At 52.3% G+C, this 19,457-nt stretch overlaps 4 protein-coding genes across 7 annotated transcripts; 3 read left to right on the top strand and 1 right to left on the bottom strand.

Annotated features, from left to right (window-relative positions):
• The first annotated feature begins 2,571 nt into the window (after positions 1–2,571).
• On the top strand, positions 2,572–6,258 carry LOC122385209 (translation initiation factor IF-2-like). Its single transcript, XM_043373331.1, has 6 exons — positions 2,572–2,593; positions 3,600–3,895; positions 4,408–4,535; positions 4,850–4,936; positions 5,229–5,951; positions 6,083–6,258. Exons 2-6 carry the CDS (start codon positions 3,600–3,602, stop codon positions 6,256–6,258), a joined length of 1,410 nt encoding a protein of 469 aa, XP_043229266.1. The 5' UTR covers positions 2,572–2,593.
• LOC122385187 (translation initiation factor IF-2-like) lies at positions 5,965–9,412 on the top strand. Its single transcript, XM_043373281.1, has 4 exons — positions 5,965–6,812; positions 7,236–7,584; positions 7,905–8,037; positions 8,643–9,412. The coding sequence occupies exons 1-4, from the start codon at positions 6,332–6,334 to the stop codon at positions 8,727–8,729; spliced, it is 1,050 nt and encodes a 349-aa protein (XP_043229216.1). The 5' UTR covers positions 5,965–6,331; the 3' UTR covers positions 8,730–9,412.
• Positions 8,388–13,482, bottom strand: LOC122385185 (WD repeat-containing protein 55 homolog). Of its 4 annotated transcripts, none has more exons than XM_043373280.1 (7): positions 13,327–13,482; positions 12,695–12,959; positions 12,192–12,448; positions 11,752–11,912; positions 11,350–11,475; positions 10,973–11,067; positions 8,388–10,154 (listed from the first exon to the last, which is right to left on the bottom strand). In XM_043373280.1, the coding sequence occupies exons 2-7, from the start codon at positions 12,949–12,951 to the stop codon at positions 9,845–9,847; spliced, it is 1,206 nt and encodes a 401-aa protein (XP_043229215.1). In that variant the 5' UTR covers positions 12,952–12,959; positions 13,327–13,482; the 3' UTR covers positions 8,388–9,844. The 4 variants fall into 4 exon arrangements, with proteins under 4 accessions (XP_043229215.1, XP_043229214.1, XP_043229213.1 ...); XM_043373279.1 differs by having other exon boundaries at positions 9,670–10,154; positions 13,442–13,472; XM_043373278.1 differs by having other exon boundaries at positions 9,670–10,154; positions 13,073–13,466.
• Positions 13,483–13,613: 131 nt separating this feature from the next.
• LOC122385184 (biotin-dependent 3-methylcrotonyl-coenzyme A carboxylase beta1 subunit-like) lies at positions 13,614–19,211 on the top strand. Its single transcript, XM_043373276.1, has 11 exons — positions 13,614–13,956; positions 14,072–14,236; positions 14,465–14,574; positions 14,853–15,036; positions 15,439–15,561; positions 15,856–16,020; positions 16,431–16,566; positions 16,936–17,069; positions 17,288–17,415; positions 17,812–18,081; positions 18,342–19,211. The coding sequence occupies exons 1-11, from the start codon at positions 13,713–13,715 to the stop codon at positions 18,417–18,419; spliced, it is 1,737 nt and encodes a 578-aa protein (XP_043229211.1). The 5' UTR covers positions 13,614–13,712; the 3' UTR covers positions 18,420–19,211.
• The last annotated feature ends 246 nt before the right edge of the window (positions 19,212–19,457 follow it).

Genomic DNA, 19,457 nt, shown 5'->3' with positions numbered 1-19,457 from the left:
CTGATTCAGATGTGTGAATAAGAGCCTTCATTGAGGTTAGCTAGTAAAAGTGTTTGAGCTCAGCTTTGCAAATATTGCTTATTTAATTGCTATTATATTATCTTTATGGATAATCCCACAACAGTGGTAAGGTACAAATGAATTGAAACAAAACTTCATAGATAAGGTAAAATTTAACTGTAAGCTTAACCCGCACCCTGTAGAGCTGTCCGCAGACCCTACCACCCGTAGGGGGGGGGGCGTTTCGCCCCCCCCCCCCCCAAGATCTCGGAAATTTACCGGCTGATTTTCAGAATTCAAACGGCGTTCGATAGCCCCACCCGGGAACTACCTTGTGACCAAATTTCATTGACCTAGGTCAAACCGATGACGTCACAGGTCAGGTTAAAGGTCGGATTTTCACCGTGCACAGGCATTTCAAGAAATGTGTTGTGAAATCGAGTAAATTGGTAAATTATTGAAAACCATCGATGGTAAATTGTTCGTCAAACACATACTTTGCTATCTGAGGTCACTGATACCAGGTCAGGTTACAGAGGTCAGGTCAATGGGGGTCACAACATGAAAGTGTTGTGGGATACATGTTTTATGGTCCATTTTACATGACAAATGCGATTATGTGGGTCAGGCAGCCTTTGGGGCCAGCTTAGGTTACATTCTGGTGAAGGTCAGGTCAAGGTCAGGTCAAATTAGGTCAAATTTTAAAGTTGATATTTTTGCATAAAATGGGTATCGATTCGATGCAGCTCGTCACGGCGAGTCTAACGGTGGTCTTTGTTTTGCCCTACGTGGTCTAGAATTGCCAAAAATTGAGTTTTGAAATTTTGACGTTAAATTTTTGAACAGTTTTTTCGCTATAACTTGGCCAAAAAAAGAGATGTCAATCTGAAATTTGGTATATAAATAGAAGACGGTAGGTACTATTATATAAATTCCGTTTTTTTAACTCAAAAAAAAACTTTTTGGATTTTTTGGCCAATATATCCAAAAACACTTTTTGATTTTTGGAGGTCAAAATTCAAAAATTTCAAAAATCCGAGATAGCAGTTCTGTAACCCTGTCAATTTTACACCTTATATGTTCGATCATTTTTCTGTGTCTTCAAAGCTGTAGGCCTGACAGCTCTTCTCGCGAAGCTCTTTTCGGTCGGAAATGGCAGAACATGACATCATTCTGACATCATTTATGGCCAACCTATCATAGCCTCTGGAAAAAAAAATGGTCACAATGTGTAAAATTGATGCCCGGAGGGGTCCTGAAAGTTAAGTGGTGATATCTGCAGCCGTTTAGGAGATATCGACAGAAAAGGACAGGGGGGGGGGGCGTTTTTGCCCCTCTGTACGGGGCGCTGGTTAAGAAGATTACAGCATCTCTGAGCAAAGTGAGCATCCATTCCATATCCATCAGATGAATTTCAATCCAAGCCACTATAAAGACTAGCTTATTGTAAAAAAGTCTTGACTGCAAATGAAAAACTACAACAAACCAACAAACAATAAGGGTGGGTACCTACCTATGTTTACGGTACAAAAATCTTAAAATTGAGTTTGCTTTCTTACACCAGCAAATGGTTCTGATACAACGCGTAGGGTGAAGGCAAACTAAAATGACTATCATCGTTAATTTGCACCTCAATAAACAAGAGAAGTGGCTTAATGGAAGCGGAAGCCGGCAAAACTACAACTTGAGCTTTCATGAGGCATACTCCCATGACGATAGTAACCGATGAAATGTTTCGCATTACACAAGCGTGGCTAATGCTCGCTGCTTACCAATTTCCTTTCCAATGCACTATCAGGCCGCCTAATATAAGAACCACCGAATTGTATTACTGCCTACTATTTTCCGAACTATTTTCCGTTCCCTCAATTCTGTGTCACAAAGACCCCAAAATGGCCGAAAATGCTGCATGCTAAATTACCGCACCTAAATTGTTACACGTCTCGATATGCTGAAATGGCTATAGGAATAGTGGGAATGACGGCATTATAATATATGGTTGAAATGTGAGAAACGCATACATTTCGGTTGGTTAATCATGTAACTACCTGGTGGCTACCAAGACCACAATTTGTAGTTTCGAGCCTTATAAGATTTCCATCAACATGGGCTACGTATCTCGTAAAAGCTAATTATTCATCAAAATGTAATCATATCATGTATAAACAAATCTCTTAAAAATATTGGTAGCCCTACGCTACCCATATTGTTAAGATTGTTGGGTTCTATTGGAAGATATTCGTCTTCAATTTTCCCCCTAACTCCACCTATTGAAGGATGCAGATGGGCAGAACCCAAAGGGACAGAAATTGAAATGTGTTTAAAAGAAATCATATCAACTAGAATTGAATTCCAATAAGAAAATGCGTTTAAAAAATGAGTGTGATATTGCATTATGAACATTTGTTTTCTTTGTTTTTTATTTCTCAGCTTGTAGCTTTCGTCGAAAATAACACGCATAATTATTTGGTGGATGCATTTTATTTTTTGGCGCTAATGCGCCGTTGCTTGAAATTGTAAACAATTCATTTATACACTACCCACCTTGCTACCATTATTTATATACACACTTTGCTACCCACACGGGCTTGAGGTAATTCTGATTCTCAATCTTTTTCCCGTATTTTACAGTATTTACATTCACTGTAGCTACAAAGACCAGGCAGGTAATAGGCTCGCGAGTCTTACTTATACTTATGAATCGCGGAATTTAGAAAGGCCAATTAATTCAGTGTGGCCTTTTACTAGGATCCGGATTCCGGACTTCACTTGCCCAGCTGTTTGTATTGAGAAATGACTAATGAGTCAGTATGAGTAGTGTTTCAGTCGAGAAGGGTGGGTCATGTGCATGAAGTAGTGTGCCCAGTGAGTGTCGAGTCCAGCACTGAATGATTTGACTGAAGTCTGAAGGTGCATCAAGGCCGAAGGCGCATCTGAACTACCTACAGTCAATTCCAGTTCACACTCCTGCCTTCAGTTGTTTCTGCCCCAAGTCTAAATTTCTTCAAAGCCGGGCTGGACATGCAGTGTCCGCAGTGGGCCAGTAGGCACATTTGAAATACCCACAATACCTACCCATGTCACATACATAACGGTGCAAAATATGACAAAGAGTGTACCCATGGGTGCATTGTAGTCTGTTAAATACAGCAAAAACGTATCACAAGCCTCTTATGAGACTGATAGCAGTGTACCAGGTGCTTCATGGGACACATCCCAGTTCTTCATGCCAGAGATGACGTCCTGGACCCGTGGTCACATGTGGAAGCTCTTCAAGTCCACAGCCACCTCCAGAGCCAGATGAAATTCATTCAGGGTTTGGGTTAGTTGTGAGTGATTGGAATTCACCATTAACGGACAGGGATATTACAATAGGATGCACAAAAATTATTTGTTAATATTGGTGGTTTATGTACAAGAAAGCTTGACCTGTTGGCATTATTGAAAATCATGTTCAATAACAATAATATTATTTAATCATGTTCAACAAATGTTTATTAGTGTAGTGGATATGTACCGAAACTCAGCTGATTTTAAGACGAAATAAATGCATTGCTCTGCCTCGCATTGTGTCACCAGTTGCATTTCTCCACTGGCAGATGCTGGTAAACAACCCACACTCGATCGAGTCGGCGTGGACGCAGCCGGTGTCCGGCCTGGCGGCGCCGGCGGCCCCGGCGGCCGGGCCGCGGCCACAGCTGGTGCGCATCTCGGACCTGCGCGCGCTGCTGGACGGCGCGCCGCTGGGCCGGTTCGACATGCGGCCCGACACGGAGGCCGTGTTTGACGCGCTGTGCGACCGCGAGCGCGGCCGGCCGGAGAAGGTGCTCATGAAGGAGTGGACGCCCCGGCCGGCCGGCGGCCAGCTGCACATCGACGGATGGTGCTGGACCCGGTCAGTAGTCTCCGTACGCGCCGCCGGACAGACGCGGCACCGGACGATAGTTCGCCGTTTGGCATCTTCTGCCGAGTATTCCTATAATTTGAGATATGCTGTGTTCAGCGTGAACTTCCTGATTGCACTTAATAATATGCACCTAACTTTAAGATTGGTTGTTAAGACATGACAGGCAGCTGATTCTACAACACCTTTTTTGTTACTCCATCCAATAGGTCATGGCGCCCCGTTACATGAGCGACCCTTCTTCTCCTTTCTAGACCACGACATCCGCGAGAGCCTATCCTGCTGGCGGTTGCGCTGTGGGAGACGATAGTCCGGAGGACGTTCGGCTTCTGGAATCGAACACGGATCCTTCTGAATCCCGAACAGCCACCTTACCAACTGCGCCATCGGGGCTGCCGTTGCCCGTTACGGCCGTTTTGACGACCATAACGGCAATTACTTCTATATTCTATAATATCCTAAAGTTGTTTATCCATGCGTTTGAGCTTGATCTTTCTCCCCAGAGGTGTGAGGTCATTCGTCTCCAGTGCGCCCATTTGTCATTGGTTCTCGGAGCGTGAGGTCAAGGCCACTGACGGCCAGGTGTACGTACTGGAGGGCAGGCTAAGCGTGGCGCTGGCGGAGAAATACGGTGAGTTGGAGCTCACGGTAGGGTGCCCGTCCCTACAGCCCCCGGTACTTTATCTGCTAGCAATTTTTAGCCGAAGTGCTGAAGACTGTCATTCACGCGAAGTTAACGTGCATATTCATTTTCTACCTGTTTTACGCACGTTATTTGCGGTTTGCGGCCATCCAAGACAATGAAATATTTCTTCATTGAATTTGTACCGAGTCAATCCAATAAGCTGGCGTTTTTTATAGTGTTTGAGAATGATTGGTGTAGTTGAACGCCTGACGGCACTGAGCTCCCTCTCACTTTGGGTCGTTGTTCTCTTCCTCCGCCAGCTCTGCCCGTGTTGGCTCGTCTCACCTTCGCCACCGGCTTCCCCAGTCAGTGGCAGCTGCTGGCCAAAGAGCTGCACCTCCTAACAGGTGAGAGGTGAATTGTGCGCCCATCCCGGCTCTGTGTCCGATGTTCTGTGTATGTGTAAGCCGCAGTGGCGTCTAGCGTGGTTATCTTTTTTATCCGAATAATGTTGTGCCGTCTGATGGTACTAAACTACATTAATTCATTTGATGTTTATTCCATTGCATTGCACACCAGATACACGTTTTTATGTAAACCCAATGAAATTTATTGTTTGCATTAGCACCATACCATCGTGTAGTTTTATCGATATTCAGTCGACACGGCTATATAACAAATGTCTTTGTTGGCCGGCAGTCGGGCAGGAGGCGGTGCGGCGACAGCCTGACCTCGTCTCGCAGCACAACTCCGACAGCCCCGGCCGCACCGCTGGGAAGCCGCCGCAGCAGCCGGACTCCGACTCGGGGTCGGGCTCGGAGCTCCCTCAGCCGCAGTCCGCGCCCGGCTCAAAGACCGCTCAGCCGCAGCCAAAGGCCGGTTCGAAGGCCGCCAGGTCGCAGCTGGAGCCTAGTTCGAAGGCCGCTCCAGCCAAGAGGCAGACGAGGAAGCGGGCAGCGCCGGGGAGCAGCCAGCCAGTGCCGACCGCAGCAGGCGGCGCGGCGCAGCCGGAACCTCCCGGGACTCCTCCGTTACCGGAGGAGCCGTCAGCGGCGCCGGCCAACGCCCGCGGAAGAGCGGCGTCGCGCGGCCGGTGGACAGCGCAGCCGGCGCCCTCGTCGCCGCCGGAGTCATCGACGAAGTCATCGACGAAGTCATCGAGCCCGGCCGCCAGTGAGCGCAGTTCGCTGGACGACACGATGGCGCCGCTGACACGGGCCATGTCGGAGACCATGTACGACCGGCTGAAGAAGGACACGCGCCGCCGCAGCCCCCGCGTCTTTCTCCACCGGCTGGCAGAGGAGCCGCGGCAGGCGCCGCCGGCGCGGGCCGCCGCCGGGCGCCGCGGTCGTACTCCCGCGGCGGGGACGGCGGCGGCTGAACACGGCCCGACGGGGCGGGCTGCTGCCGGGCGCCGCGGCCGTACTACCGCGGCGGCGGCGAGGACGGCCGCGGCGACCGAGGATGGCCCGTCGGCCGGTAAGAGAGCGCGCCGCGCCGCCGCCGCGGTCAGCGAGGCCGACACCGCCGCCCCACCCTCCGCCCGGACCCAGAGGAGGCGGCTGAGGCTGGCCAGCTCCCCGCCGGCCAGTCCTGTGAAGCCGGCGGAATGGGATTCCGACCTCGCGTCGATCACGCCGATCCCGAGCGCGTACCAAAAGCCGACCGCTCGCCGCCGCCGTCAGCCGGCCGAGGACGATCCAGCAATTCGGAAACACCCTCCGGCTAGGAAACCGGCGGGACGAGCGGCTCGGAAACAGCCCCCTCCTCCTCCAGAGACTATACAGGAAGAAGAGAGGGTCATGCATACAGACAGCTCCGACAGTGAAGTCCCTACTATGAAGGCCACCGCTGCAAGAGCTGCGCCCGCCAAGCGAGGCACTCGTGGCAAGAAAATACAACCTACTGATGAGGCGGCTGCACGTCACAGCCAGCCGACTGAAACTGATCCAGAAATAGCAGCTTCGAAAAACCCTTCGGCTAAAAGACCAGTAGGGCGAGCCCGAAAACAGGCCCCGTCCTCAGAGCCCCCAGCAGACGATACGGACACTGAAGGCCCTACCAAGAAGGTACCCGCTGCAAGAGCTGCACCGGCCAAGAGGGGCGCGCGCGCTAAGAAAACACAACCTACCGAAGAGCTCAGTGACGAGGAAAACGTCCCACCCGAAGTACAGTCTCAGAAACGTGGCGCCGCCCCTGCCAAAAAAGCGGCGCCGAGGAAGGGTGCAGCATCCAAGAAGGCCCCGCCGACAAAGGATGATCTACCGACTCTCACCGCTTATGGTGAGTACCAAGTACCAACTGATTGTGTTCGACGTTCGTGCTAATAGCTAACTGGGGTCCTTAACTTACGCGCCCTTACACCCAAAATCATGCCACTGTGCGTTTTGTTTTTATTCATTTGATTAAAGCTCAACGAAGGTTGTGTGTGACGTGTTAGGTAAGAGTTTGAGGATGGGTGCATAGTGACTCCTTGGTCGCCTGAGGAGGGTCTAGTGCAATGGGGGTCGTACTCGTCATGGTGATATGTGTGCCATGTCTATGCCTGTTCGGGTTCTGAGGCTACGGCCGGCCTCCCGGCCTGTGTTCTGACACGCTGATCTGGATGACTGACACGCTGGTCGCTGACCCCCAGTGTCTGAACGGCTCTGACGGGCCGCTGTCCCTCCGTACCGGACCGCTCTGACCCTCCCTGACCGCCGACAGACGAGTTCCGTCCGAGCGCGCGGCCCGGCACGCAGCGCTACCGGCTGGAGCAGATGGCCTTCCTGACGGCGCAGAACGACGCCGCCCAGCCGGACGATCTGTTCGGGGGCTGCCTGCTGGACTCGGGCGCCGGCGGCGGCGGCGGCGGCCTGCTCGGCCTGGCCGACGGGGAGCTGATGGCGGCCGTGACGCCGCTGGCGCCCGGCCGCGGCGGCGGCCGCCGGCCGGCCGCGCACAGCTCCCTGACTCCGGTGGCGGCCCTGGCCGCCGGCGGCGCCTACTCGGTCAAAACGCCCACCATGGCCACATCGACCATCAGCCCGGGCAACCCGCTCAACTCGGTCCACAGGTGAGGCGAGTCAAGGGGAGGTAACACAATACGGCTAGCCACAGTTCGCTCGTCTCTGCTTGCATGTGAGACAGACGGCTTGTCAGGCATGGCTGGACGCAAACAACCCTACCCGCCGATTATCTCGCCAGTGCAGTCGTCGCTTACTAAAATAAAACGAACTGCGAAGCAAAGCTATGTAGAAAACGACAAGCATCTGTATGACCTAGAGCTACATAGACCAACATACACGCCATGTACCCTGCTCTGCAGCCGACCGCCCCCACCGCTACCGCCACGGGTCGGTCCCGACTGACCGCTGACCCGCGCTACCGCCGCAGGGACGAGGCGGCTCGGTACATGGTGAACCGTAAGAAGCAGGCGGGCCCGGCGCGCCAGCGGCTGCGGATGGGCACGGACCGGCCGGCCGCTCCGAGCTTCAGCGGCTCGTCAGACATCGACAGCGCCGCCCGGGTAGGTGCAAGCCTGGCTAGAGCGTGGAGTGTGCGCGCCGCCTGAGGCACAAGTAGGGGAGGTGGGGACCAGTGCAGCCCGGATGACTAGGTGGGCCTTCCCGCGCTGGTACGGGCGCTGTCCACTCCACGAACCCTGCGGTACGCTTGGGTGGAGCAAGGTTAGGCAGGATGGGGATTTCATTTATCTCTTTTTTCAGTTTGCATGTCCCTTAATCGGCGCCCGGGAGACAGCATGCTTCATTGATTACTCCGTTTGCGAGAAGTTATAGGGAGTGGAAAATGATCACAGGGTGGCCCATGCCGGCGATACAAAATGGCCAATACGCCTCCCCCCCCCCCTCTTCGCCGGTGTCGTGCCATGTCTGGCAGACCTCTAATCCCCGTCCTGCGTCTTACAGTAGGTGTACTGTGTAAGCTGATGCCTCTCCCCCCATTCTGTAATGTCCGGCTGACCTGCCCTTTGTCTGTATGCCCGACTGACCCTCCCTTCTGTCTGTATGTGCGGCTGACTCGCCTCCTGTATGCCTCGCTGCCCCCCCCCCCCTCTCCCCCTCTTTGTCTTGTATGTCCGGCTGACCCGCCCTCTTTGTCTGTGTCTAACAGCTGATTGAAGAGGACGCCGCCTGGCTGCTGAGGGAAGACGACCCCTCCGACGAGCCGGCCGACGAGTACTTTGATTACGATGGGTGAGCCGGGGCCGTCCCAGTCAACGGTGCTCGCTGAAAGGTTATAGTGCAGAGACTTCCGTTTGTGTGTCCGAGCGACTCGTTTTATTGATTTGTGTACGTGAAAGCGGGGTGCTCGAATCGTTTGTACTGAGAAGACGTTCGTTGTTTGTGTTGAGGAGTTACTAAGCCGTGCCAAACCAGCTGAGGTAAGCGTAGTGTGGTCTGGTGGCTGTTTATCCAAGTAGATACCAGCTGTTAGCCGATGGGAACGCCGGTGTCTGACAGGCGACACTGGTGACACACGCCAGTCATTTGACCTGGTGAAGAGACGGCCGGGCGGCGTTCTTATGCGGCGATATAAACGGCCGGTCAGCTGATGAATGAGTTCGGATAGTTCACTTTCCGACGGATCGCTCGTTCCGCTATACAAACAGTTATAGTAGTCCCCGTCACGAAATGTGTGCGAGTTGCACCAGCTACTGTGCGGGCAGGGACCATTGGCGCGGATAGGGAGAACCTCTGATCTGGGCGCTGCAGCCGTGCACTGCAGATGCAGTCCAGATGCGTGCCTTTCAGAAATTCGGTGATCGTCACCGCTCTGCGGCCGTTGTTTTGAATATTATCGTTGAACGAGAATGACCGTGCTGCCAACGAAAGTTTGCATCATCTCTGGATCACTATAAATACACATTTTCATTCCACTCATCGTACATTGTTCTGCCCATACACCGTTCGAATAGGAAAGTGATTTTAGCTGATGATACTGAAATCAGTGAGCCATCATCCATTGGGCTGCCCTTGCTCCGTTGCTTTCCCTCCGTCACGGGCAGCGAGAGGGCGACACGAGTTCGAAAAAAAACTTGAGCCGAACGCTACGGGTATGTCTGTGTCACAAGAAACAGTTGACTTTATGATGCATCGCCTTAATGCCACCACGAGAAAACCCACTGTATATTCTGTGGAAAATTCAGTAGCGTTACAAGCTACTCATGCAGCATGGCGGATATTCGCTCAAATTGCATTTTTTTCTGCCTCAGACAGTGCGGTACAAACAAAACAAATATATTCAGACGCGTCAATTGATGGATCACATAGCACCGACATTATTTACCTACCCCCCCCCCCCTACATCCCCATTCAGTCCCAGAAGAAGGTGCCTCCCTGGTCGTCCTTGGGCAAGTCGCTGAAAAAGTCGGCCGCCGGCTTCACCTTGGACGAGGGCAGCAGTTTCTGAGCGTCGCCCTTTTTGGCGCGCTGCTGCCACTCCATGCCGCGCGTCTCGAAGCGCCGCTCGTACAGATAGGCCACGTCCCAGAAGCGCACCAGCTGGTCGTGCGAGCACGAGGCCAGCAGGCGGCCGTCGCGCGACATTGTCAGCGCCTCTACGGGCAGCTTGCGGTGCTGGCCGACCACGCCGAAATACTTGTACGGCAAGATGTTGCACGCCCTGTCGGTAAGGCACGCGGTGAACGATCAACGGATGACACTCGCCGAACGTGAACTATCGTAACTTGATTCATGTCAAACTTCAACAACGTCATCAGCGGAAAGGCATACGTGCTGTTCTTTGAGCTGGCCGGCTCGAAACACCGCTCCGGCTCGACCCACGTCTAGTCATCCAGTCACGGGAGAGGAGCCTGCGATCGTCACCCGCTCGGGCCCTGTGTAGTCACACCGACCGGCGCACATTCTGCTCGGACAACTCTAGCCAGCGGCCTATTGTGATTTGTGATATTGCGTGTAAGTAAGGTGTTGTGAAAAACCAGAACAGCCTTTGGATCTCCCTGAAAACATTGGCAATACAACACGTCAAACTTCACTAACTTTACTGTCAAACTACGTGCCATTCACGAAGTGGCAACAAAGTAAAGTGCGACCGATCTCAAGAAAAGAAGCCTACCAGTCAATCATCTATCGTGGGGGGGGGAGATCGGGGATGCCCAGTAACCACCAGCTCTCCATGGCCTGAGACAGGCCTCGACTGAAAAGGAAGATCCTCTCTCTCGGTGCCAGACGATAGACGGCCCTTCAATGGCGCTGATCTTGGCGCTGATCACGATCCTCCTCCCCCGACTGTTCAAAGATCGCGCTCCCACGACTAATCAGGGACACTTCTCGGGAGGCTGATCAGTGATCATGGACCTCTCCCTCTGACTGACCAGGGACACCTGTCCCTCCCACTGACCGATAGACAATGCCCCTCTGACTGACCAGGGACGCCTGTCCCTCCCATTGACCGATAGACAATGCCCCTCCCCGACTGACCTGATCTCTCCGTCGTCGTACCCCATGATGACCAGCGAGTCGGTGGCCGCCACCATAGCGTTGATCGACGACGGGTGGCCCTTGAACACATTCACCTGAAAAAACAGGGTGTCAACTACCGCTGAATAACTAGTTCGATTAGCTGACAAAGGCAAGATGGTTACGTTTTCATGTTTGTAACGCAGAGAACAAACCATGCTGAACAAACCAATTAAAGCGCCTCAGTAATTAAATGATAGTTTCATTAAGAAATGGCAATACGTGACCTTCGTACAAGGCTTACATTTTCCATCTTTTTGTCACATTACTAATGAAATCGTAGAATAAAATAATTATATCACAAATCTGTCGGTTTTCCGGTGTTACCATGAACTCACGTGTTCGCCAAAGTGTCCCCATTTGAAGATGGGCACCTTGCCCTGGTCGGAGGCCATGCCCACGGCCAGCTTCTTCTGCTCCTTGATGAACGTCATACAGGTCAGCGGCGCCTCGTACATGTCGCACTGTCGGGACGGGCGGCAGGGTCATTGGCGTCACACGCTGTTCAACATGTACTCGTATTCTGAGGATGGAAGAGAGTGGCACTCCAGCTGTACGTTTCACGGATATTTCGACTTCCCAAACATCGCGGTTGCCACTTCACTCGCCTGTTTCATTCATTGGGTGATACCGCGGTAGCTGCTCTTGATCCTTGACTAACTCTGATGTTTATTGCGTTGCCGCTCTTCATTGCAGGACGCAGGTATTTACGGTAGTTAGGTACCTAACATACCTCATACCTGGGTGTGGACGGTGCGGCTGCGCAGGCTGAAGGAGGTGATGGTGCCCTCGCCCGACGACGCCACCAGGTAGCGCTGGTCGTCGTCGGCGATCAGGTCGCTGATGTAGTCCTCGCACTGTTTGACGCTCATCACTTCCTTCCGCGCCCGGTAGTCCCACACTGAAAGGCGATGGAAAAAGAAACGGCGTCGGAATCATGGGGATGCATGGAACGAGATGTTATAAAACAAGTTAACGTCGCGTACTTCGGAAACAAGAGTTACGCTGATAATTGCTCACACTTAACGGCGTAGCTTTTGAGGGCCGACGATCCCAGTATATGCAATCGACTTATTGCACCAGCCGCTGTGTATCCCATCCAACGTCCGCCCGGTGCCCCTCCCTCTAACACTACCACCTCCGTCCACGATGCTACTCGTCTATGTGAAGCGCCGCTCACGTTTGACGGTGCCGTCATCGTCGCCCGAGGCCACGATCCGCTCGGTGAGCGGCAGCACACTGTAGACGCCGGACGGGTGGGCGGCCGGCAGGCGCCGCTTCAGCGCGCCCGTCTCCATGCTGTGGATGCGCAGCGATCCGTCCGCCCAGCCGGAGAACAGCTGGCCGCCGTCGCCGGAGAACTCGAGCGCGCGACACGTCGACCGGCACTTGGGCAGCGTCAGCGCCAGGTCACTCCGCTCGGCGCTGTAGCTGTGGCTGTGGGGATGGGGTGGCGGGAGGAGTTGGTCAGGTGATGAAGGTACAGTGCATTGACACTTAAGAAAATCTACAAAACTGATAGCTATGCATGACGCCTTATAGTCATCACTCAGCTATACACTTCTGGCTTCAGTATCTTTATTCTTGAAACCCATAAACGCAACTGATGGTTCCCAAAAGACAAGACAGTCATTATTTATTTGGGCACACTTAACAAGATGGGAGACATTTTAAGGAGCTTACATGGCTATTTTCCCATCAACTGTGGAGATCACCAGTCTGTCTGCCTGAGGGTGGAACTTGAGGTTCAGCACATCACACTTGTGCTTGATGTCAGGTGGTGCTGTGCGCTGGGGAAGTTTGGTGCTGTATCCCCAGATCTCTTCTGGCTTGGCAGCCTCCACATCATCATCTTCCTCCTCTGAACTGTCAGACTCAGAGCTGTTGGCAGCTGGCACCTCCGCTGCAGTGGAGTCATCCAGCTTCTGTCTCTTGCTCATGTTTAAAGCTGAAAATACGATACCATATTGTGATTGCTAGACAAATAGACATCCTATTCTGTGACGAAAGGCTACCTAGCAATTAGCATATTTGAGATCTAACTCTTAATTGCATACTCACCACAATATAGAAATGCGAGTCACGGTTGACATCATGTGACCGGCTGACCGCCCTTGCGTTACAGTAATGCCCAGCACAATTGATGTTGAAGCATGTTATCCATTGTCATATGATAAAAATAAATGAAAAGACCAAGACAAATGCAGCTTTCACTTTGAATTATTGAAGAACTTTGACTTCAGTAGCGATTCAGATTCCGGATTCAGATCAAAATACACTGACACATCGTTATAAGAATTTGAGATGAGACTTACAAAAAAAAATAAGTTGAGAACAGCCTAGGAGAGAATCAGACTAATTTTTTCGTTTTACTTCAGCCCCACAGACAGAAAAAAATACGAAAATATCTTTAAATTCACGCCAACCCACGCAAGCGTGCAAGGAGCACTCAACGTGAACTAAGCCTAGTGTTCAATATCTACGAAACAGCATGCGCACGCAGTCTATAGCATCATGCTCGCCATTGATTCGTCAATTCTGCTGAGATCAGAGACCAGCAGCAACATAGAACATAATTTCGACAATCTTAAGAAACAACTGCGCCAGAAACGTAGAAGCATTTGTAAACAAAAATTAGACTGCGTGCTGTCAGTCGTGTTTTTATTAATTTATGGGTAGGTTTTAGCTAGAATTAGTTAATATGATGGTCGCGAGCGCTTACCGGACTTTTTTCTATCGCCTAAGTAAGTCAAACAACATTGGAGCTATATTAACAAGAGCTCTTTCGGTTCAGACCGAAGCCATTTCCAAAAATCAGAATGCCAGTTTTCCTGTGCTTGAAGTTGAAGTTGACTGCAATGATCAATCCTATCAAAATGCAACAGAGAAAGGAATGAAATCCATACAACAGCTGGATAAAATTATGGCAGTGCTTTCAGATGGAGGTAAGATTGCATTTTTTGTTGTTCATCTTATTGTAACACTGGAACACATGAAATATCTAATGAATATGTATATGTGAAATCATGGAATAATGAACATATTTGCTTCATTTTTCAGGAGGAGAGAAGGCGCGGAAGCGGCACACTGAGCTGAACAAGAAACTGCTGGTCTGGGACCGTATTTCACGGCTCGTTGACCCTGGCTCGGAGATGATTGACCTGGCCCCTCTGGCTGGGCTCAATCTTGCCTATGGAGACATTCCGTATGGTGGAATGGTTTGTGGTTAGTGTGTATTCAGCTGGAGGCTTTGTGGTTCAAATGGATTAGCTTAGTACCTACCTACCAAGACAAGATTTAACAGTTGTGAATGAACAGAAATGATGCTGATGTGTGCATGAAGTATTTTACATTTTTAATGTGGGCTGCTGCAGTTTCAAATTGGATTAAGGATTTTGATAATCTTGGTACAAACTCAGCTGGTTGCTGGCTGACACATTTGTATGGTTTCAGTGATTGCCAAAGTGAGGGGCAGGTACTGCTCCATCACTGCCAATGATGGTACGGTGAAAGGAGGAACCTATTTCCCCATCACAGTTACCAAGGCTCTCCGTGCACAGCATGTGAGTCTCCAGCTGTAGGTTGTAATGTTTGTCATGTGGCAGCAGCAATGACAAAGTAACTGCTGAGTAATGTTGCATGGTATACATTGTTCACTATTTCTCTAGGCAAGGTGCAATTATTAGATCTTTTTGGCACAGTATATTAATTTGAACCCTTGTCCCGGTTCAGGTTTAACCATTCTACACCAATCGGGCGCGACACTATGTTGTAAGCGATGTTTAAACAAACCATCTCATTACGAGTTTGTTTAGAGTCAGTGTTTCTGTTTCTGCGTCAGATCTCTGCTCTGCACCGTCTGCCGTCCATCTGTCTGGTGGACAGCGGCGGCGGCTTCCTGCCGCTGCAGGCCGAGCTGTTCCCCGACAAGCAGCACGGCGGGCGCAGCTTCCACAACCAGGCGGTGTTGTCGGCGGCTGGCGTGCCGCAGGTGGCCGTCGTCTGCGGCAGCTGCACCGCCGGCGGTGAGATAACGGGAGGCTGGGAACAGGGATGAGGAAGGCGCCCGTCGTCTGCGGCAGCTGCACCGCTGGCGGTAAGACCGCAACCCTGGAGGGCGGGGAGAGGGCGGAATGGGGATAAGGAATGTAAGTGGTCTTCGAGGATAAGGAAGGTGGCCGTTGTCTGCGGCAGCTGCACCGCCGGCGGTGAGCGAATAACTCTGAGGACCGGGGATGGGGCGGAACGGGGGTAAGGAATGTATGTGGTCTGCGGGTATAAAGAAAACCACCTATGATTTTTTCATCGTAAAAGCAGATTTGGCTAATGTTGACTTAGGCTGTAGGTAGGTACTAATGGACCGTTGTACGACGCCACGGTCTCTCACCCGCGTTCTCACCTCTCATCTTCTCTCTTCCCGTGCGCAGGTGCGTACGCGCCGACGATGTCTGACGAGGCGGTGATGGTGGACCGGATCGGAACGCTGTTCCTGGGCGGACCGCCGCTGGTGCGCGCCGCGCTCGGCGAGGTCATCTCGGAGGAGGAGCTCGGTGAGCGAACCGAACCGCGCTGATGGTGGCCGGCCATGTCTCGGGGACGTACCGGTGGCCTGGGGACGGAGAAGTACCAACCCCAATTATCATTTACCAGTCGTTTTTGTATCAGGTGCTTGTCGATGCCGCCATTTTCATTTTGGCCTTTTCATCAAGTGACTGACTCTTGAATCTGAGTCGATGCTCCTCTTGCTGAGCAGGTACCAGAAACCCCTATCCCACGACCCACTAGGTATTTATCTCGCCCATTTCTGACGTCTGTCCGTCTCCGTCCGTTTCCGTCCGTCCCAGGCGGCGCCCGGCTGCACTGCGGCGTCTCGGGCTGCTGTGACATGTTCGCCGCCGACGAGGATGAGGCGTTCGCCACCACGCGAGACATCATCGAGTCGCTGAACCTACCGGAGGCCAGGGAGGATGTCAGCGAGCCGCCGCTGGTCGCCCCCGACCGGCTGGACAGTGAGTATCACCGGCGCACAGTCGTGTGAAATGCAGTCATGCTGTCTGTTACTGGAAATCTGGAAATACGATGGAAGAGGTTTGTTCGATTACCGCAGCAGCTCGTATAACTGTGACACCGAACGAGAACCATAGCATGGTTAACTAATTAGAGGAATTTATATATTTCTTATGCATTGTATGTATTACAAAGTAACCGCGAACTGAACCGCGCCGACGGTGGTTGTCTGTTGATTGTCCATCTGAGCTGTGTCTGTGCCAGAAGGCCTGAAGATGAGCATCCTGGATGTAGTTGTCACTATTACGTCGCCACAGTGATTTGGTCCTTTTAAGTTGTGAACTATCTTTCCCGCTCCATATTATATTCTTTGGTTTGCCTCAGTCCTGACATTTAGTTTAATCGTTTTCAGCTCTGTCCGGTCTGAGTCAGCTATCGCGGGACGAGTTGAAGCTGGTGCTGGCCTCTGTCCTCGACGGCAGCCGCTTCCGCGAGTTCAAAGGCAGCTACGGAGTCAACGTGATCACCGGCTTCGGCAAACTGGGCGGGTGAGCGCTGCAGTGAGTGGGCGAACCGGACCGGCTAATTTGTCAGTAGTGGGTGGTATTTGTCGTAACGAGACGTTCAATTACGCGTTAAGACTACTCGATCTCGTTGGCGAATCAGTCAAAAATTGGGATGTCTGATGAAGAGTCCGTTTTACGAGCACCAGGCTAGAAATAGTAAATCCCAGCTGGCGCCTATAAAAAGGTCACTAGCTCGTTGCTCCTCGGACGTGCCCGCCCCGTGTTCGTCCTCCCTCTAACGACTCCCTCCCTCGTTATGTGTCCGATCGGGCGCCTGGTGGATGTGGTGGTCCTCCCTCTAACGACTCCTTCCCTCTAACGACTCCTTCCCTCGCTGTGTGTTCCGATCAGGCGTCTGGTGGGCGTGGTGGCCAACCACGGCACGGTCACGGCCCGTGACGCGCTGAAGATGGCGCACCTGGTGGAGCTCTGTGACCAGCGCCACATCCCGCTGCTCTACCTGCAGAACGCGCCGCCAGACACGGGTAAAGTAGCCGACACAGATATAAAACTCACAGAATCGAGCGATGTTCTTACACTCATAGTCATAGTCGAGCATCATTCACCGCTTCGACATTCATTGCGTTTTTTAAGCTCGCATCATTTATCCCATCCAGTTATCATCCAGCTATCCCATCAGTCGTATAATTGACGGAACTGTCTGGTCTCGGTTGCCAACTTTTCTCCCCTGTCATCCCGGCAGTGGAGGAGTGCTCCGACCCGGAAGTGCTCAAGTGTCGCGCGCGGGCCGCCACCGTGCTGGCGGCCTCCCGAGTGCCGCGGATTAGCGTCAACCTCACCGGCTGCCATGGCGACCAGCACATGACTATGGTACGTCTGTCACGGTGACCAGCACATGACTATGGTACGTCTGCCACGGCGACCGGGAGATGACTATGGTACGTCTGCCACGGCGATCAGCACATGACTATGGTACGTCTGCCACGGCGACCAGCACATGACTATGGTACGTCTGCCACGGCGACCAGCACATGACTATGGTACGTCTGCCACGGCGACCAGCACATGACTATGGTATGTTTGCCACGGTGACTGGGATTTTTGTTTCTCATGCGGGCCGCATAAACGGTCAATGATTGTCCATCGCCTGGCACTTCGTATAGATTGTTGATTCCTTGGTCCTAAGTTCGTCACAGAATTGAAGTGAATGCGTTTGATGCGTCCACCACGCACAGCGTCATCTCTCATGAGGTTTTCTCGTTTCAGTGCGGCATTTCCTTCGAGCCGAGTTTCTACTTCGCGTGGCCTCGTGCCAAGTTCTCGGGCGTGTCCCTGTCGGCCGCCGCTCCGGCTCCTGACGAGGCAGCGGCGGCTCCCCCTCGGCCGGGGAAGCCTCCTTCGCCGGCCGATAAACCGACCAAGCCGGGCCGGCCGGCCAAGCCGCCGCCGCTCATCCAGCTGCCAAAGGACTCGAGTCTGTACTACGCGTCACGGGTGCTGATTGACGGCGTCATCCGGCCCAGGGACACCAGGAAGGTGGGTGGACGGTGGTGGCGGCGGTGGGGACATTGTAGACGCACTAGCAGTGGTGCGACTGTTGCAAGTTATCAATGCATAATGTGTTTCATCAACCAGCTACGGAAAGCCTAACAGGTAGCAGATACTATTTTTTTATGTCTGGAAATGTGTGCTTATTTGGTTTTGCACCAGGAAGCGATCGGAACCGAATTTCCGGAAGGTACAGTCAGTTTGGGAAGCATTTGCGCCATAACCTATCCCCTTGCCGGATGTTTCAGACGCTGGAGCTGGCCCTGGCCGTGGTCAGCTGGAACACTCCGCAGCAGGAGAGGCGGCACCCGGTCATCCGCATGTAGGAGGCTAGGGACTACTGGCGACTACCTCCTGAACGGCGGCATCCGGAGTTATCGTGGCACGGCACGGCCAAGAGTTATCGCTGAACTCCAGCACGGCGGCGCCTGGAGTTATCGTGGCACGTCACGGCCCGAGTTACCGCTGAACTCCAGCACGGCGGCGCCTCAGAGCTAGGTATCCCCGAAACTCCCCTGTCGGCGGCGCCAGCCTTGATGGATGACGGGGCACTCGGAGTGGTTTCGTAGGGTTTCGGTGAAGTGTCCTTATTATGTCCTTGTTATGTAGATGATTTGTGATGAATCGGTGCTCAATAATGAAGTTCTCCCCAGTTGGAAGTTCGCCCCGTGTTATGGATTGACAGTGGTTTTGTGTGCGATGCTTTGGCTGGATAATCGCCACGCAGTGAAATTTAGTGTGATAAGGGTCTAAGGGAGTCGATTTGCCGTCAAATCCCAAAACAAAATGCACTGGAAAACGCGTTTAGCTTTCTGTCAGTTTTGCGGGCAGATTGTGTCGCCTTACTGGTATTTTTACCCCGTGTTGGAATGAGCGTTTTTGGGGTGTTTGAATGTTATGGAGATCGTTACTCGCTAGGTGGCAGAAACACGCAGAGAACTATCGATATTGGTTTATAGTGTGAATATTGCAGTGGCTGTTCCCCGTCGCGTCGAGTGATAATGTTCAAATGGTCTGCCTCAGCGGGAGCCGTCCCAGGAGGCCAAAACAGAAACAATGCAATTAGGTGTAAGGCAATGCGATGAAATGAATATATACCCACAATTGGCTTGTGAATAGTGATGTTTTTATAATATGCAGCTGACTTTTTTTACAACTTAGGTAGGATGTGGACTGAATCTATTGCGGTCAATGTGACGATAAAGGTCAATCGGGCTTGTGATGTTCGTCCGACGGACTGAAGCAAAAAAAAACTTTCAGCCCCATCGCTGACCGCACCCACCCGTAATTGATCACACATGTATCTCACCTTCCTCTTCCGGTCGACAGCACTTGCTAAGCGCGTGCCTATTGCGTAGACATAA

Source organism: Amphibalanus amphitrite, unplaced genomic scaffold, assembly GCF_019059575.1.
Source record: "Amphibalanus amphitrite isolate SeventyFive unplaced genomic scaffold, NRLGWU_Aamphi_draft 000211F_arrow, whole genome shotgun sequence".
NCBI lineage: Eukaryota > Metazoa > Arthropoda > Thecostraca > Balanomorpha > Balanidae > Amphibalanus > Amphibalanus amphitrite.
The sequence above is the reverse complement of the archived record's forward strand: the minus strand, read 5'-3'. Positions and strand labels throughout refer to the sequence as shown.

Excerpts from the sequence above, each read along its gene's own strand:
- LOC122385209 (XM_043373331.1), top strand. The coding sequence starts at position 3,600 with ATGCTGGTAAACAACCCACACTCGATCGAGTCGGCGTGGACGCAGCCG. Across the intron at positions 4,536-4,849 it reads GGCGCTGGCGGAGAAATACG|CTCTGCCCGTGTTGGCTCGT; the intron begins GTGAGTTGGAGC and ends TTCCTCCGCCAG. Across the intron at positions 4,937-5,228 it reads AGAGCTGCACCTCCTAACAG|TCGGGCAGGAGGCGGTGCGG; the intron begins GTGAGAGGTGAA and ends GTTGGCCGGCAG.
- LOC122385187 (XM_043373281.1), top strand. The coding sequence starts at position 6,332 with ATGCATACAGACAGCTCCGACAGTGAAGTCCCTACTATGAAGGCCACC. Across the intron at positions 7,585-7,904 it reads CCGCTCAACTCGGTCCACAG|GGACGAGGCGGCTCGGTACA; the intron begins GTGAGGCGAGTC and ends CTACCGCCGCAG. Across the intron at positions 8,038-8,642 it reads ACATCGACAGCGCCGCCCGG|CTGATTGAAGAGGACGCCGC; the intron begins GTAGGTGCAAGC and ends TGTGTCTAACAG.
- LOC122385185 (XM_043373280.1), bottom strand. The coding sequence starts at position 12,951 with ATGAGCAAGAGACAGAAGCTGGATGACTCCACTGCAGCGGAGGTGCCA. Across the intron at positions 12,449-12,694 it reads GTTGATGGGAAAATAGCCAT|CCACAGCTACAGCGCCGAGC; the intron begins GTAAGCTCCTTA and ends CCATCCCCACAG. Across the intron at positions 11,068-11,349 it reads GGGGACACTTTGGCGAACAC|GTGAATGTGTTCAAGGGCCA; the intron begins GTGAGTTCATGG and ends CTGTTTTTTCAG.
- LOC122385184 (XM_043373276.1), top strand. The coding sequence starts at position 13,713 with ATGATGGTCGCGAGCGCTTACCGGACTTTTTTCTATCGCCTAAGTAAG. Across the intron at positions 13,957-14,071 it reads GGCAGTGCTTTCAGATGGAG|GAGGAGAGAAGGCGCGGAAG; the intron begins GTAAGATTGCAT and ends TTCATTTTTCAG. Across the intron at positions 16,567-16,935 it reads GGCTTCGGCAAACTGGGCGG|GCGTCTGGTGGGCGTGGTGG; the intron begins GTGAGCGCTGCA and ends TGTTCCGATCAG.